Here is a 17,618-nt window from a genome sequence, read left to right as displayed (position 1 = left end):
TCTGCTGGCTATTTGAGAAAGAGCAACCTCTCTGTGGGGTTTTTTTGGAGAGGAAGGCTGGTGTCAATCAAGAGTAAAAGGTTAAATGTTTTGCTGGGGTTTGAGGCGGGTGGCTTCAGGTTTCAGGACATCTGCAAGAAAACGAGAATGTTCCAAGGCGGGGTGGCGGTTAAAGAAGACTCAAATGTGGATTTGTTGCCTTTTTGCAGTCTTAAGGTCACATCCACACCATCGTTTTAAAGCACATGGCTTGCCACCAAAGTAAGGAGTGTAGCGTGTTAAGGATGCTGGGAATTATAGTTCCATGGGGATAAACTACAGTTCCTGCTTCTCAAACGTTTAGTGTGGATGTGACCCAATAGTAGGCAGGGAGCCTATGTTGTTTAGGCAGCCCCTGTCACATTGAACCCTAAATGCTGTTACTAACCTGTGTAAAAAGATAATCTTTCAAAGTGAACTCAAAGAATTGTAGCTCTTTGCAGGGAAGGCCGTAGAGTGTCTCCTAACCACTCCCAGGGCCCTTACAGTTCCCAGAATTCTTTGGGGATGCCATGACTGTTTAAAGTGATATCATATTGCCCCACCTGCGTTTCCTATTTAAAGCAACATCATGCTGCTTTAAACAGTCATGGCTTCCCACCTACCCTAAAGAATCCTGGGAACTGTAGTTTGTTCGGGGTGTGGAGTGTTCTGTGGAGGCTGCATAGGAGGGGGAAGAGCTGCAGTCCCAGAGTTCCCTTTTAAACCACTTTGGGAACTATAGCTCTGCGAGTGGAATAGGGGATCTCCAAACAACCCCCAGCGCCCTTAAACTACAGTTCCCAGAATTCTTTGGAGGGGGAGCCATGATTGTTTAAAGCCGTATCATAGTGCTTTAAATGTATGGTGTGAATGTGGCCTGAGTTAGATGTGAGCTGGATCCCACCCCCAGGGTGGCGGGCAGAAGACTGAACTAGGCATCCTCTCGGCCCGACCTAATCCTGGTCATTCAGATATTAGACTAGGAACCCTTCTCTCATTTGTCAGGCAAAAATTGGCATCCTCCTGTAACTCCTGAGGGTCCTCAAGGCAGGCACCCTCTGTGCAAAAACCGGCTCCAACTTCTGTCTCCTTCTCTCCCTCCCTCTAAAATTGGGGGTGGGGGAGCCCCACAACCCTGTGCAGCCCGTCCGCCTGGCCCCGGAGCGAGAGTTCATCAAGTCTCTGATGGCCATCGGGAAGCGCCTGACGACGCTGCCGACCAAAGAGCAGAAGACGCAGCGCCTCATCTCCGAGCTCTCCCTGCTCAACCACAAGCTGCCGGCCCGTGTCTGGCTCCCCACCGCTGGGTTTGACCACCACGTGGTGCGGGTCCCACACACCCAGGCCGTTGTGCTGAACTCCAAGGACAAGGTAAGGGGGCTGAAAAAGGAATGGGGGCAAGAGCTCCAGTGGAATCGGGTTGCGTCCAGCTAAATTCTACTCAGAAGTAGATCCCAAGGCTGAAAACGCATCAGCTGTGTGCGGGAGAAATTGTAAGGTCACCGGCTCAAGGATCCACATGTGGTGGCAGTGTCCGAAGTCTTTTTGTTTTGGGCAGAAACGGGGAATGGCACTTCCGTCCTACTGCTGGAAAACTGCTTGACATCTTTCCCATAAGGATCTCACTTATCACCTGATGACTGCAGCATGCCTTGCTACATCAAGGCGTTAGAAGACTAAACACAGACCTGCTTGAAATCTGAAACTCACAAATCTGGGACTTAGTATTAACGGACAAACCAACAACCCACACATGAGTTAAGCAGACAAGAAAACCAAAGCATTTCTCAAACACATGGCTGATCGGTTTTTAGTCGTTTCGCTCGGTAATGGTAGATATGTATACCATCGATGCGTAACTTTGAATGCATTTTTCTGGATCCATGCAGAAACAGTTTGAAGGGAGCTTTTCCCAAGGGATATTTCCAGATTCCCCCCGAAAGTTAATAATGATGGAGGCAGGGGCACATTTTGCAATTAGCAGTAGGAGCCAAGTGTTGGGAAGAACAGTGCACTGAGCCCTCCTTCGCCCAGAGTAGAAATAAGCTGCCTGTCCCCAAAACATCACCACAAATCTCCCGTCCTGTTTTGTCAGACGTTGTAAACTTGTCCAGTCAGAGTCCTTTCTCTTTCCCCCTCCCTCCTCCCCGTCTTCAGGCTCCTTACCTAATCTATGTGGAAGTACTTGAATGTGAAAACTTTGACACCACTAACGTCCCGGCCCGGATCCCAGAGAACCGTATCCGTAGCACGCGATCCGTAGAGAACCTCCCAGAGTGCGGGATCACGCACGAGCAGCGGGCCAGCAGCTTCACCACTGTCCCCAACTACGACAACGATGACGAGGCTTGGTCTGTGGACGACATTGGGGAGCTGCAGGTGGAGGTATTTCGATGAAATCATTATCATTTATTATTATTATTTTTTAATGATATTTTATTAAATTTTCACAATAAAAAGGTTATAAGACAATCAATAGAAAAAACACAAGAAAAAATACAAAAACACAGAAATACAAAAATACAAAAAATACAGACAATTAACATAGAAGGGGGAAAAAGAAGAACAAAAAAACAAAAATCCCTCTTTTTATCTTCTCCTCTTTAGTTAACTTATTTTCCTGACTTCCTCACACCTCCCTTTTTTGTATTCCACTTAAAAATTGGTTCAGCAAATTCATTAACTTCGAGCTTTCATCTAATATCAATCCATTCTTACATAATCTTTTACCTTATTGCTAGAACCCCTTCATTTCATTTCAATGTCATCAACATTCAAAAATTTTACAATGTTTCTGTAAGTAGATTTAAAATTTCTTCCAATCTTCTTCCACCAACTCTTCTCCCTGGTCTCAGATTCTGCCAGTCATTTCCGCCATTTCCATATAGTCTATTACTTGCATCTGCCATTCTTCCAGGGTGGGTAGATCTTGTGTCTTCCAATGCTTTGCGATGAGTATTCTTGCTGCTGCTGTAGCATACATAAAGAAAGTTCTATCCTTCTTTGGCACCAATTGGCCGACTATGCCCAGGAGAAAGGCTTCTGGTTTCTTCAAGAAAGTATATTTAAATACCTTTTTCATTTCATTATAGATCATCTCCCAGAAAGCCTTAATCATTATCATTTAGCTTCGCTTCGCAAATATAAAAAGGTTGACTTTTTAACGTTTTGGTGGAATATTTCCAGTTACTTTAAACTCGTCTTATTCAAACCTTTTGTGTGAAAGAAGGGGGAGAAATGCATAAAAACCATTAAGAATTATCGGAGCACATCAGATTAGCTTGCCAAATCTCCCTTATGCATAACAGACATGTAAAAAAGCAGGAGGAGCAAGAGGACGAGAGAAGGCTTGATAAGTCAGCAAGGGGCTTCAGTGCTGTCCAATGAAATAATTTTCTCTGCTGATGAAAATGAAGGACAAATAGCTGGTGCCTAAGATGAAAATGGGGACGCGGGTGGCGCTGTGGGTTAAACCACAGAGCCTAGGACTTGCCGATCAGAAGGTCGGCGGTTCGATTCCCTGCGACGGGGTGAGCTCCCGTTGCTCGGTCCCTGTTCCTGCCAACCTAGCAGTTCGAAAGCACGTCAAAGTGCAAGTAGATAAATAGGTACCACTCTAGCGGGAAGGTAAATGGCGTTTCCATGCGCTGCTCCGGTTCGCCAGAAGCGGCTTAGTCATGCTGGCCACATGACCCGGAAGCTGTACGCCGGCTCCCTCGGCCAATAAAGCAAGATAAGCTCTGCAACCCCAGAGTCGGTCACAACTGGACCTAACGGTCAGGGGTCCCTTTACCTTTAAGATGAAAATGATGGAAGTTATGAATTGGCATTAATTACACCAAGTACGTACCGCTGCTGCTGTCACCACTGATGAAGACAAGAGGCTTATAGTTGGTCACAATAAAGCCAAAAAGACCCAAGAAAAATCCCTGGATCAGGAGTTCAATTACCTTTGTCAGAAGGGTGAAATGGACTGCATCTTTTTTGATGGCCTTGAAGGTACAGCAAAAGTGATGCTGAAAGCAGGGCTCTTCCTTCAACAATGTGCCACGGAAACGAATAAAACCTCTCTGCTTCCATTGAGCTCTTCCTTCCTTCCTTTGTTCTCCAGCTCCCAGAGATTCACACCAACAGCTGTGACAACATCTCCCAGTTCTCTGTGGACAGCATCACCAGCCAGGAGAGCAAGGAGCCCGTCTTCATAGCTGCTGGAGATATCAGGTGAGTGGGAGTCTAGAAGAAACGTCTGCTGCTTGGCAATGAGGGGTTCCCTAAAAACCTGAGAATAGTATAATCCAGTTCCGCTTCCGTGTGTAGCAAAATCCCCCCTGACGCGTTCTCAAAGTAAAGGAAGGATTGAACTCTGATTAATAAGAATACACTCAGAGGCTTCAACCAGCAAGACTCTGGGAAGGGTGCGTAGAATACAGTGGTGCCTCGCAAGACGAAAAGAATCCGTTCCGCGAGGCTCTTCGTCTAGTGGTTTTTTCGTCTTGTGAAGCAACCCTATTAGCGGCTTAGCGCTATTAGCGGTTTAGCGGCTATTAAAGGCTTAGTAGCTAAAAGGCTATTAGCGCTTAATAGCTAAAAGGCTATTAGCGGCTTAATAGCTAAAAGGCTATTAGCGGGGGGCGGGGGGCGAAAAAAATCGCAAGACTCGCAAGACGTTTTCATCTTGCGAAGCAAGCCCATAGGGAAATTCGTCTTGCAAAGCGCCTCCAAAACGGAAAACCCTTTCGTCTAGCGGGTTTTTCGTCTTGCGAGGCATTTGTCTTGCGGGGCACCACCGTATTCTGTGTCTCTCCACCCTCCGGCCCAGGTCGTTTTATTCACAAAAGAGCCTTTCACAGAGTGTTCGTAAGAACCAATCAGATTTTTTTCTGAGCATTTCAACAAACCCCATGTGGGGACAACGTTAGACTACCAAAACTAATTAAGCATGGGGTAAATAAAACAGAACTACAAAGGAGTGCATTTGGCCACCCCTGAGGTCATAAGCAAGCAATAGACATGATAGGAAGGATAGCCAGGAGGACAGCGACCATTCTCACCTTTAGGTGAGATCTGTTTCCTGGCCCTAAGATTAACATATCAGATAAGCTATATCAAATAAACTTGTCCTCTATCTTTATGGCCCAGGATGCCTGCCTGGCAAAGCAACTGGGCTGTGTACGTGACTTGTCAAGCAAGAGAAATGGACAGTAGAGGAAATGGCCAGAGGTCCAGAGGGTTGTGGGATTTGATCAGAAATTATTGTCAATGTATCAAACCCAGTCAAGACAATGCATTCATCGTGGACACAATGGCTTGATGCACATTTTCTAATTCCTCATAGTAATCCCACCTGACCCCACACTCTGGATATTTGCACTCCTACACCCCCCCCCCCCAAATTAACATTTCTCTTTCCTCTTGCAGGAGACGCCTCTCGGAACAGCTTGCCCACACTCCAACATCCTTCAAGAGAGACCCCGAAGACCCTTCTGCCGTCGCCCTGAAGGAGCCGTGGCAGGAGAAAGTCAGGTGAGGGCACTGCGGGGTCAGAGCAGAGGGTGGCGGGGCCCCAGTTGTGTCTCCACGGCCTGACGTACTAAGAAGCCAGTCATTGGCTGCAGACGGCAAGGCTCTCCCCATCTCTTGCATGGGGCAGCGGGGCTGTTCGGGTTCCTCAGGGCTTGGCAAGGGTGGCCCGAGTCTCCCGCGCCAGGCCAGGGCGGAACCAACTGCTTCCTGCTGCTTTTTTGCAGGCGGATCCGGGAGGGCTCTCCGTACGGCCACCTCCCAAACTGGCGCCTCCTCTCTGTGATCGTGAAATGTGGCGATGATCTCCGGCAAGAGCTGCTGGCCTTCCAGGTGCTCAAACAGCTTCAGGTAGGGAATACCCCACAGCAGTGCCTCAAGACGCTCCCTCTTTCTCCTTTCTCCTTTCTCCTTTCTCCTTTCTCCTTTCTCCTTTCTCCTTTCTCCTTTCTCTTTCCTCCCTCAAGGGCTTCTGAGTTTGGTCAAGTTGGGATGCAGTGCTGGTGTAGTGGTTAGAGTGTCAGACTAGCACCTGGCAGAGTTGTTGTCCTTTAGTCGTTTAGTCGTGTCCGCCTCTTCGTGACCCCCTGGACCAGAGCACGCCAGGCCCTCCTGTCTTCCACTGCCTCCCGCAGTTTGGTCAAACTCATGCTGATAGCTTTGAGAACACTGTCCCACCATCTCGTCCTCTGTCGTCCCCTTCTCCTTGTGCCCTCCATCTTTCCCAACATCAGGGTCTTTTCCAGGGAGTCTTCTTTTCTTATGAGGTGGTCAAAGTATTGGAGCCTCAGCTTCATGCTCTGTCCTTCCAGTGAGCACTCAGGGCTGATTTCCTTCAGAATGGAGAGGTTTGGTCTTCTTGCAGTCCATGGGACTCTCAAGAGTCTCCTCCAGCCCAGAATTCAAAAGCATCCATTCTTCGGTGATCAGCCTTCTTTATGGTCCAGCTCTCACTTCCATACATCACTACTGGGAAAACCAGAGCTTTAACTATACAGACCTTTGTTGGCAAGGTGATGTCTCTGCTTGGGTTCAAATTCCTGCTCAGCTCTTGGGGGCCTAACCTCCTTTGCAGGGTTGTTGTGAGGATAAAATGGGGTGGAAGAGAACTAGGCATGCCATGTTGAGCTCCCTGGAGGAAAAAAGTGGATATAAATTTGAATAAAAATCATAATGCAGTGGAACCTCGGTTTTTGAGCGTCTCCTCCTGTTTGGGACATCCCTGTAGTCTGGAGATGCCCATTAAAATTCAGCAAGGGACATTTTGCATACTGGACTTCTTCCCCCCGCCCCCGCCTGAAAAACACAAGGGTCTCCTGTTGCAAAACGCCTTTCTTTCTTTCGTTTGCTTTCCTCCTCCAGTCCATCTGGGAGCAGGAGCGCGTCCCCCTGTGGATCAAGCCATACAAAATCCTCGTCATCTCTGCCGACAGCGGCATGATCGAGCCGGTGGTCAACGCCGTCTCCATCCACCAGGTCAAGAAGCAGTCGCAGCTCTCCCTGCTGGACTACTTCCTGCAGGAGCATGGGAACTACACCACCGAGGCCTTCCTGACCGCCCAGCGCAACTTCGTGCAGAGCTGCGCCGGCTACTGCCTGGTCTGTTACCTGCTGCAAGTCAAAGACAGGTGAGGGGGTCCTGGGGGAAGCTGGGGGGAGGCAGTGGGCAGAGAAGGAGCGCTCAGCACATCGTGAAGAGAATCCTCGCTGCTGCCAGTTTCAGAGCAAGAGGGAGCAGCCTGCGTCAGTGACAGGGGATGGAGAGGGAAAGAAAGGGGAAAGCCACGTTCCGACAATTAAGCTTAGAGCCTAATTAGTCTCCACAATCCCCCGAGTTAAACGCCAGCGGTTCCCAAACTTTTTCAGGCAACACCCACCTTTTGGTTCCAGAAATTCACCCCCAGTGCACCCTGCCCTATAAGAAACATGGTTTGGAATAGCGGTTTGCACAACCCACTAAGGAAGGTAACAGCACAATAAAAGACAAAATGGCAATGGTTAATTGCACATTCATTCAAAGCCCAGTTGAAATTATTTAGCTTAGTGAATTCAGCATAGTGGATGAACTCCATCCAGCGATCTCAACTTTTCGAAGTCTGAGGATCATTGACAGCTCCAGTGCCAGCCCCTTGCCTCTTAGTGACCCCCTAGAGAATCCCATCAGGCCCCAGTGGGTGGCAGCACTGGGGTAAGTTAAATATCCCCCTGTACCCTGGACCTCAGCTAGGGTGGGCCAACTCACAACAGACGTAAAAGCCCACGAACCCGCTCAGTAAAGCTGTCTTCTACTTGGGTGCCAGAAGTGGGTTCAGGTATAATAATAATAATAATAATAATAATAATAATAATAATAATAATAATATTTTTTTATTTATACCCCGCCCTCCCCAGCCAGAGCCAGGCTCAGGGTGGCTAACACCAATAAAATTACAATAAAACATAATGGGGGGGGGACAAACAAACAAACAAACAAAAAACCAGTTTGTTAAAATTCAATTTAAAATGCAGCCTCATTTTAATAGTAGCCCATAAATCGGAAACATAAGGGTCAGACTGAATCCAAACCAAAGGCCAGGCAGAACACCTCTGTTTTGCAGGCCCTGCGGAAAGATGTCAAGTCCCGCAGGGCCCTTGTCTCTTGTGACAGAGCGTTCCACCAAGTCGGGGCCAGTACTGAAAAGGCCCTGGCCCTAGTTGAGACCAATCTAACCACCTTGCGACTTGGGACCTCCAAAGTGTTGTTATTTGTGGATCTTAAGGTCCTTCGTGGGGCAGACCAGGAGAGGCGGCCCCGTAGAACAACGTGGGTGTCCCTACCTTCATGGTCTCCCTCCTCTCAGGAAAGGATGCTCACAATAAATCTGGTGCGCCTTGAATCACGTCCTCTCCGGGCAACTGCCTGGGTCCTGCTTTGCTGCTACGTAATCTGTGAGAAGGGGAAAGTGTTTGGAAAATTTACGAAAAGCCATGCGGTATATAGTTGACCTTTTCCAAACGGGGGGGGGGGGACTATGTACTCCTCCTTGAGCTCCTTGTAGAGAATGGCAAGTAATGAATGCAATAAATAATGATTTTTCTGCCTTGTCTCCTCCCACCCTGCAACACCCCCCCCCCAAAAAAGGCACAATGGCAATATCTTGCTGGATGCAGACGGACACATAATCCACATAGATTTCGGGTTCATCCTCTCCAGCTCACCCCGGAATCTCGGCTTTGAGACATCGGCCTTCAAACTCACCTCTGAGTTTGTCGATGTAAGTTGGCGGTGGGTGGAAGGGAGAGAGAACACCTGCCTTGTTTTTTGTCTGCAGTTCTTTGCGAGAAGTTTCTTGGATCAAGCAGTTTTTGAATATTCTAAAGAAGGGGCAGGGAGGACAGGAGGAAGCAGCCTGTGAGCCAAGAGGTCTAGTTAAGGTGTATTTCTTATTTATGCTTCTTTGAAGCCGAGGAGGTTGGTCAACCCACATGCTGTCTCTGGCGCAGGCAGCCTTTTGCTGAAGCAATCCCATCGAAAGGAATCAGCCTCCTCATGGAGGAGAGGGCTATCGATGGCTACTAACCATGATGTCTCAAGCTTCTGAACCCCATTTGCTGGAAACGGCAGGAAGGGAGAATTGCCCTTGTGCTCATGTCCTGCTTGCAGGATTCACATGGGCATCTGGTCAGCCACTGTGAGGATAGGCTAGCTGGACTAGTCGGCCATTGGCCTGATCCAGCAGGCTCTCCTAGTGCTATTTGTGGGGTCCTATTGTGGTTGCTCGAGAGTAACCAGGCAGGACTCCGACCTGTCTTTTACAGGCTTTATTTTGGTGCAAACTATTTACAGTGAAGAGCGTCATAAGTTCATGTCTGGCTCAATCGCTAGCAGAATCCGGCAGTGGTCTGTTCTTGTACCTCCCCCAACATAAAAGTTTCGTCACCCCCAGCCTTTTCTGCCCCTCCCTGCGCCTCAAACTACTGTGCATGACGGGCGACGGCAAAGGCGTGCCTCCCTCCTCTCCGGCTCGCTCAGACGCGATGTTAAGGCTCTTACTAGCATCCTCTGCTCCTTGAACCTCTTCTCCACTGGAGGTGGGGCTATCCTCCTCGCCGGAAGAGGAACTGCTTCGCAAGATTTTCAGAGGCTCCCTGTAACACAACTGCCCCTCCACCTCTCGCCTCTGAGCCGATGGCAGTTCCCTGACAGCTGCTATTAATAATAATAATAATAATTTATTATTTATAACCCACCCATCTGGCTGGGTTTCCCCAGCCACTCTGGGCGGCTCCCAACAGAATATGGGTTTTCCACAGTTTTGCATGCAGGAAAGCTTTAAGTCTCCCAGTCCTTAGGGAGGTCTCTGCCATCTCCTCCCTGTTCCTCCAGCCCTTCTTTGGACGCCCATCTTGAACTTTCCTCCTTTTCCCCCTTGCCCCCTTTCAGGTCATGGGAGGCTTGGATGGCGACATGTTCAACTATTACAAGATGCTGATGCTGCAAGGCCTCATCGCCGCTCGGAAGCACATGGATAAAGTCGTCCAGATTGTGGAGATAATGCAACAAGGTAGCTTTTGTGGGTTTGGGGGTACCTGGGCAGCTTTGGGGTTTCAGGCCAGGCCACCAGGTCACAAACAGCCCCACCCCAACCCAGTAGAGTGTCTCTTCCACCACATACGAGAGGCTCCCGGTCCACCCATCCACAAAGGGGCACCTGCGCTGCCAGGCCCAGGATCGCTGGGACGCTGCAAAGGGCTCTGGGAACCCACCTGGGTAGTTTTCTCCCAGCGCACACACAAACCCAGGTTGTCGTCTGATTTCAAAGAACCGCCTTAGCTGTTGAGTCCGCCACCCGGTCATGTGGTCCTAAATAACCCCGTAACACAGGCGCCCTCTTGACAGAAGTGCAAGGAAACTTGTAAGCCGCTTTAATCAGCAGCCTAAAGGAGGCACTGGCCTTTTAAAAAAGGATAGGGGTTTTTTGTTTCTCTTTAAAAAGTAACCAGAGCGCTTGTTATCAGTTTGTCCTGCAGGTTGCCAGTGTTGCTTGGGCGAAATGCAGCAGTCTCAGGCCCCCGCAGTAGCTCAGGTCATCAGTGAGTGTCGAGAGCAGCGTATTCGGATAAGTTGCTAGTCCGTAAGAAAGTAACACAACTGCCTTGCTTGATCAGGCCAAAGGTCCGCCTGGTCTGGTGTTCTTTTTGCCGCAAGAGGCTGGCACCCCTCTCTGGAAGTAGTTCCCAGAGACAGTGATGGCCAGCCCCTTTATTTATACTTGACCTCTGCAGCACCTGGCATTTGGAGGTAGACTGCTCCTGAGTATTCAGGCTTCCCTTTAGCTACCTACTGCAAATAGCAGCTGTTGGTACTTTTATCCTCCATGAATTGCATAATTCCCGCAGGGTGTTCCTCCCCATTTTTAAAAGCTTCCCCATAAGATTTCAGTGGCCCTTTCAGGACCTGTTGGAGCAAGGCAGTTCAAGGATTCCAAAAAAGGGCACATCCTGCCTGCCCCCCTCTACGAAAAGTGGGCTGCGATTGGGCAGAAGAGCAGGGTCGTGAGAGTGCCTGTTTTGCATAGTTCTGTGGGGTATTGTTTGGCATTTACCATGAAGGAGCCAGTTTTAAAGCCCTTGACGCAGCCTTCGCTTTCTAGGCAGTAACCTATGCCAACAAGTTGAATGGCGGCTACGGAGGGGCCTTCATAGTGGTGGCACCAACCTTTATGGGTGGACACGGTGGGAGGCAATCATGTTGCCCCCCCCCCATCATAACAATACTCAGATATAGAAACTCAGATATATATGCTAGGTCAGGCACCCCCAACCTGCGGCCCTCCAGATGTTTTGGCCTACAACTCCCATGATCCTTAGCTAACGGGACCAGTGATCAGCGATTATGGGAATTGTAGTCCAAAACATCTGGAGGGCCAAAGGTTGGGGGTGCCTGTGCTACGTGCTAAACGACAGCTTACCGTATTTTTCTCTCTATAAGACACACTTTTCCCCTCCTAAAAAGTAAGGGGAAATGTGTGTGCGTCTTATGGAGCGAGTGCCTCTTGCTGTTCTGGCTTCTGGGATTCAGAATATTTTTTTTCTTGTTTTCCTCCTCCAAAAACTAGGTGCGTCTTATAGTCTGTTGTGTCTTATAGAGAGAAAAATACGGTAAACTGTGGTTACAGTCGCCATCATGGAGTAATAATAATAATAATAATAATAATAATAATAATAATAATAATAATAATAATTTTATCATTATTTCTGTGTCATCCATCTGGCTGGGTTGCCTGAGCCACTCTGTCTATTCTCCCAGGGTTTGGACTGGATGCCCTTTGGGGTCCCTTCCAACTCGACCATTCATTGAGTCTTTGTTGAGATTCCTGTGTGCTGGGGGCTTGGAACGTATATCCCTGCGTAAGTGGGGGGCCAGGACACCTGCAATTTTATCTATCCTTTTGTCCTCTTTGTAAAGCGCTTGGAGGGTTCAGGCAGTGCGTAAACCTTACGAGATTAAATAAGACAAACGCTTCCCGGCGGACAGAGGAGAGCTGGATCATGTCCTCTCCGCAGCGGCGCTACACTCCTTGGGCCAACCTGCGGCTCCAGAAGGCGCTGACTCTCCCCTCTCTCTCTCCACAGGCTCCCAGCTGCCCTGTTTCCACGGCTCCAGCACTATCCGCAACCTGAAGGAGCGATTCCACATGAACATGACGGAGGAGCAGCTCCAGCTCTTGATCGAGCAGATGGTGGACGGCAGCATGCGCTCCATCACCACCAAGCTCTACGACGGCTTCCAGTACCTCACCAACGGCATCATGTGACCTCCTGGTGCGCTCCCCAGACATGCCGGCGAAACCGCCCGCCCCCCATCCACCCCCACCACAGCCAGAGACCCTCCAAAAGTCCTTGTCGGAGGGAGCTGGATGGCGGAAGTAGGGAGGGCACGAGGAGCTGCCTTCCTCCCGAGGCGTCTCTCGAACGCAGCACCCCCTTTTACCGGATTCTTTTAGACACTGCTGGGGTTCGGGGTGTAGGTTGGAGGCTTCGGAGTGGGGGAGAAGGACCTCTCGAACTAAGCTAGAGAATCTTCTCTCTCTCTTCCCATGCGAAATTTTGAAGGATCATGTAGGAAAGAAAACCTTGAGATCTTTGCTTTTCTTCCCCCAAGAAAAGCCAATGAGCAAAAGGACGGAGCCTTTGTTCTCTGGACGTCGGGATATCACACACGAAGAAGAACCATGTTTTGCCCTTGTCCCCATCGTCGCCATCCTTCCTCTGCCCCAGCCCCCGAAACTCGAAAATCATTTATTTCAGTATTATACCTCGTCTTTGTCCTCTGAACTGTCACTCTCTCGCAACAATCCCGCAAATGTTTTATGGGCCCGGGGGAGAACGGAGTGGGTAGGATGGGTTTTTTGGGGTGAAGGGGGAATAGAGAGAGAGAGAGAGAGATGGGCCTTTGCAACAGCTCTGGGAAATCATGCATTTCTGAGCCTCCCATTTCCAAGACCCCCTTTTATCCCCCACTTCTCAAATGTCCCCCTCCCCTTCCACCCCACTTCCCAACCCATGCATGTTTCTTTTCGTTGGTGTGCATGTGTGTTTCTGTCGAGACAATTAAACTCCCCGCCATCACCAAACCCCTGTATTCTTTCCTGCACAAGTTTCATGCAAAGGCGCCGCCGTTTGCGAGTTGCACAAAGGCCGGTGTTTTCATTATTCCACACCGCTTCTCTAGAGCACAGTTTTTGGGGTGGGAATTGGCTGCCGGTGGAGCAGGAGAGCACTCAGCCTTTGCAACCACCACCACCACTACCCTGTCCCTGTCACAGCGGGAATTCTGTCTTGCACCTCTTTCTACTCTCAATATATATATATTTTTTCTTACACCATCCATGGCATGGGAAGCATCTGCTGAGCATTTGGCAATGCTAGTTTCAGAGGTTTTTTTAAACTGTTCCCTTAGTTTGTGTTGCGTTGAAATCTCCTTAGCACTGCTGCAGAAAACCTCTTGCCGCTGTTCATCCTGCCACAACCTCCTTAGAGAACGAAAACATTTATTTTCTTCCTGGGTGTATTTAGTTCACTTACTTCCCACTGGGCAGCCAATCTCTCTCTCTCTCTCCCCCATAGCCGTTTAGAGTATTCCTCTCCCCCAAGTCTCGTCTTCTCTCCTCCCTCTTTCCCCCCCCCCCGTTTAACAGTTGCCCCAGTTTACAGCTCCCAGCATAGTGCAGCCGAGACAGGGCCTGCTCCCAGGGAGCCCCACGCCTCTATGGTTCCCAAGGGTCAACGTTCCCTTCTTTGGCCGAGTTTTGCCCTCTTGCCCAGTCCTCTGGGTCTTAGACAGTGCCTTCTCCTCCATCGCTTGCGGTCGCAAACACGCTGGGATGTGGCACCTCTTCGAAAGCAACCATCATTGAGCCTGGGAGGTGTCACAAATGATCACTGGGACTCAGCTCTCTGGAGACATGAATGTTGTTTTTTTTTTGCAATATGAATTTTAGAAACAGCTGTGTGTGTGTGTGTGTGTGTGTGTGTGTGTGTGTGTGTGTGTGTAGGGTGGAGCTGTCCTTTGCCCCCTTCCCTCTTTAAAAAAAGAAAAGAGAGTTGGTACTTCGAGTCACTGAAAAGTTGTGTGGTTCTGTCGCGGGAGGAAAGCGAGCCCATTTCCATGTATTCAAATACGAAATTCTGCTTTTGGGGGGGGGCAATGCCATGTGAATGGGGGGGGCATGCATTTGTGTGTCCGATACCTCATTGCGTGAGGTTTTTGTGTTGTTGGGGGGTTTTTTGCTTTTCCTTCCCTGTCCAATCTTTTGCCTGGCCTCCTCCCCTAAATCTGCTTTCCCGTCTATGATTTCCCCATGCTATACCAAGTGTGTGTACATAGCACTTAAAATCATGCCGTACTTAAAAAAAAAAAGAGCAAAGAAATATTTTTTATTTTTTACAAGAGACCCTATATTGAGCAGCTGGGAGCTTGGAAATTGCTGCATAAAATGCAAAGAGGTGGTAGCAGACATTCCTTTTCTCTGTATAAATGTGTGCGCTGTTTTTAAATGTGCAGGTTCACCAAGCCCTTTTTTTTAAAAAAAAAAAAATTAAAAGATTAAAAGGGGGTGGGCGGGTGGGGGAGCTGTCAGTCTTGACGCAGCAAACTGCGTTATCGCAGGCATCTGTTCAGAAACATCTGGGCAGGGGTGGGAGGGGGTGAGATGGCAGCATCAGGTCTGCAAGGGGCGGGTGATTTAACAAGTCTCTTCCCCCACCCCAGTAAGCCCATGCTCAGGTGTGTGTTTGTGTGTGAATTCCTTCTCCCCCCCCCCCAGCAGCAAATTCTATTTACACCTTCTGTTTACAAAGTTTTTGGTGGTCCTCGCAGCAGAGCAGCTTGTCATTCTCTTGCCCCCCCCCCCCACATTTTTAAAATCTGAACTAAGGTAACAAGAAACACAATCTCAAAAAGATTCTTTCACGATGGGCGCTGTCTGCTTTCATCTGTCGCACCTGTCAGTTCCTTCTTGTTAGATAACCCCCCTTTTTTCTGGTAGGGGGCTTCACAGTCATCCTCAGCCGCTCTCTGGCAGGGGGGGAACACCTTGGGGGGGAGACAAGGCAAGGAAGCGTGCACCTTTTAAAAAACCTGCATCCACACACAAAAGCAGAAATGGGGAGGAATTTTTATTTTTTTGGTACCCCCCCCTAACCTTACAATCGTACAGCTTTTGGGCAGCGTTGACTGAAAAGTGATGCATTGTGAAAATCACGGTTTTAAAGGAGGGAGAAATTTAGCGGTGTTTCGTTGTAACAACGGCTACATAAATCCCTCTTCCCCTTGCCAGTTCCTACAGGGAACTAACAAGCCGCCATGCCTTCTCTGTGCCTGGAAGCCTCCGGGTGACTGTAGCAGCTTTGCTTTCTGCGACGGAGCCTGCTGCATGCAGCGCCTTTTTTGGAGCCTCGTGGATGACTTCCTGCAGCAACCGAGAAGGCGACGAGCGTGCAGGGAAATAGATAGCAAGAGGAGTGGGTCAGGAGCAGCTGTCAAAAGCAGTCACTACTACAGTCACCAGGAGACTTCCGGGTACCCAGTGGCTAACGGGTACTCACGCAAACCAGTTTATTGAGATCCAAAATAGGTGGTTATTTCCCCAGCACCTTCTCGATTTGAATTATCTGAACTAGGTCTTTTGGGGCGGGTAGCAGGAAGCCACAGGTCTGAATTATAGCTGAACTGGGGTGTCAGCAAATGAGACAAACTGGTCTGCCAGCAAGGAAGAAGGGGCTTATCATTGTTCATAACACCAACCCTACAAAAGTGGAGAAGAGCTGTAGGAAGAGGGTAAGCCATTAACAAGTGAGGAAGCAAGCAGTCTCTTAAAATGCATTACAAGTTGCATTTTACAGATGCTCGCCCCGCCAGCCCCGTTAAAAGTCCTCCCCCATTTTCAGGAGAGTTGCTGATGGCTTCCAAAAACATTTGTGCATGACCATTTTGTGTGTGCGTGCGTTTTTCTTTTTCTTTTCCTTCCTTCCTTCTTTCTTTCCCTAGTTGGTAAGGATGGGCCAAAACTCCAAAATAAAAATCTATGAAATGAACTTACATTTCTAATAAAAATGTCCTTTTTTTATAAATATATATATATACACATATGTAAAGAAGAAGAAGAAGAAGAAAATGCAAGCCGAATATTTGCAGAGAAGTTGTTGACCTCTTGTCTCATTTCTTTGGGGGATGAATACAATCTTTGTGAACAAAGGGCGTGTTTGCAGTTTGTGGGGAGGTAATTCCGTGGCTGCGGTGCTAGTGATAGTGGCTCTGGTTGCGATTGCCTGAGCTGCCCTGATATCATCAGAAGGGTTCTGAAGTGCCTGCGGTGGTTCTCAATCGCTCCATGCCCTGGGAGATTTCCCGTGGGTTTTAAGAGCAGGATCAACCTTCTAAAAGGGGCGAGAGGCTAGCAGTCTTGCCATGGGCATCTAAAGGGGATTGCAGGAGGGCCCCAGAAAGTAGACTCTGTAGCGGTCAAGTGGTCAAAGTCTCAGAGCATAGCCTTACGAAAATGTCGAAGGAATCAGCCAAGAAGGTCCTGGCCGGATTGGAGAGGGAAAGAAAGGCTTGGTGCTTTGTACTGATTTTAAGTGAATGGCTCAGCCATTTGCCTTCCATCTGCAGACTTTATTTTGTCAGTTGGTAAAGCCATACTTTTTTAACTGGAGAGAGGGCAGTCATTAAGGAGGCCAAAACCACTTTTTGTGGGGCTGGATACAGTCCGTGCACCACAGGTTAGCCAACCCAATCTAGGGGCCTATCCCTTCCAAACATCAGAGTCATTCATCCAGCTGAAAACTGGCTGTCGCACTACTGCAGCCCTTAAAACATGGCTGCTGCAAAAGTGTTAGTCCTCCATTTAACTGCATGGAACTAAACCACAGCCTTTGGCATCTCAATCAAGAAATGCTGACCCCTTTGCGAAGACATGCATCTATTTAAGCTGCTAAGTGTGAAGTGGGAACTCCATCAAAGAAAAGGAAAGAAGTATCTAGCCTTAGCGTTTGGTTCTTTGCCTGACTTCCTCTGAGCTAATCTGTACCAGACCAACTTGAAAGCCTTGCTGTCACCTCATTCCCTTCCCAGAGCAAGTAGGGGGTCCATCCTTTGCCCTGGGGCTCTGGGAAATGATGCCATTGCTCCTCCGATGAAAAAAATAATAATATTGGAGCTGTTCTGTGGTGTGTTTGCCCTCCAGCACAACATCTCCCACACACTGCCAGGGAAAAGATATTCTGTGAGTCCCTCAGTGCTTGGGACACAAAGTCAGCCGTGCTGACGTAATTAACACTTACACAAAAAGGTGAAATGTCTCATGCGATGAAGGAAGAGTTCCTCCTAAAAGCTGTTCTGACCTTGACTGGCAACAGTGGGGGCTTAACGGGACCCCTTTTCAGGGTATCTGGAATCTGGTGAGGTCTGTGGAAGGCAAACGCAATTTCCCAGCAATTCTTCCATATTCTCTCAAGATCCACACATGCAGCAATGACATTGCCTTATTCCAGGAGTAGGCAAACTAAGGTCAGGAGGACCGGATCCGGCCCAA

General features: G+C 48.8%; 1 protein-coding gene across 5 annotated transcripts in view; it reads left to right on the top strand.

Moving 5' to 3' along the window:
- Positions 1-16,119, top strand: part of PI4KB (phosphatidylinositol 4-kinase beta) — a 48,460-nt gene extending 32,341 nt beyond the window's left edge. For 2 of the 5 annotated variants that reach the window (XM_081840925.1, XM_081840922.1), the window contains 10 exons: positions 1,165-1,392; positions 2,179-2,406; positions 4,133-4,242; positions 5,440-5,544; positions 5,769-5,892; positions 6,904-7,169; positions 8,663-8,795; positions 9,965-10,085; positions 12,157-14,046; positions 14,079-16,119. In XM_081840925.1, the coding sequence (XP_081697051.1) occupies positions 1,165-1,392; positions 2,179-2,406; positions 4,133-4,242; positions 5,440-5,544; positions 5,769-5,892; positions 6,904-7,169; positions 8,663-8,795; positions 9,965-10,085; positions 12,157-12,338 (1,497 nt within the window). In that variant the 3' untranslated portion in view covers positions 12,339-14,046; positions 14,079-16,119. Of the gene's footprint in view, positions 1-1,164; positions 1,393-2,178; positions 2,407-4,132; positions 4,243-5,439; positions 5,545-5,768; positions 5,893-6,903; positions 7,170-8,662; positions 8,796-9,964; positions 10,086-10,539; positions 10,615-12,156; positions 14,053-14,078 lie in introns of all 5 variants that reach the window. The other 3 variants (XM_081840926.1, XM_081840923.1, XM_081840924.1) reach the window with 3 other exon arrangements.
- The last annotated feature ends 1,499 nt before the right edge of the window (positions 16,120-17,618 follow it).

The sequence above is a fragment of the Podarcis erhardii genome (assembly GCF_964252035.2).
Source record: "Podarcis erhardii genome assembly, chromosome: 15".
NCBI classification, from domain to species: Eukaryota; Metazoa; Chordata; class Lepidosauria; order Squamata; family Lacertidae; genus Podarcis; species Podarcis erhardii.
Note: the sequence above shows the minus strand (reverse complement) of the source record. Positions and strands in the feature narration are given on the sequence as shown.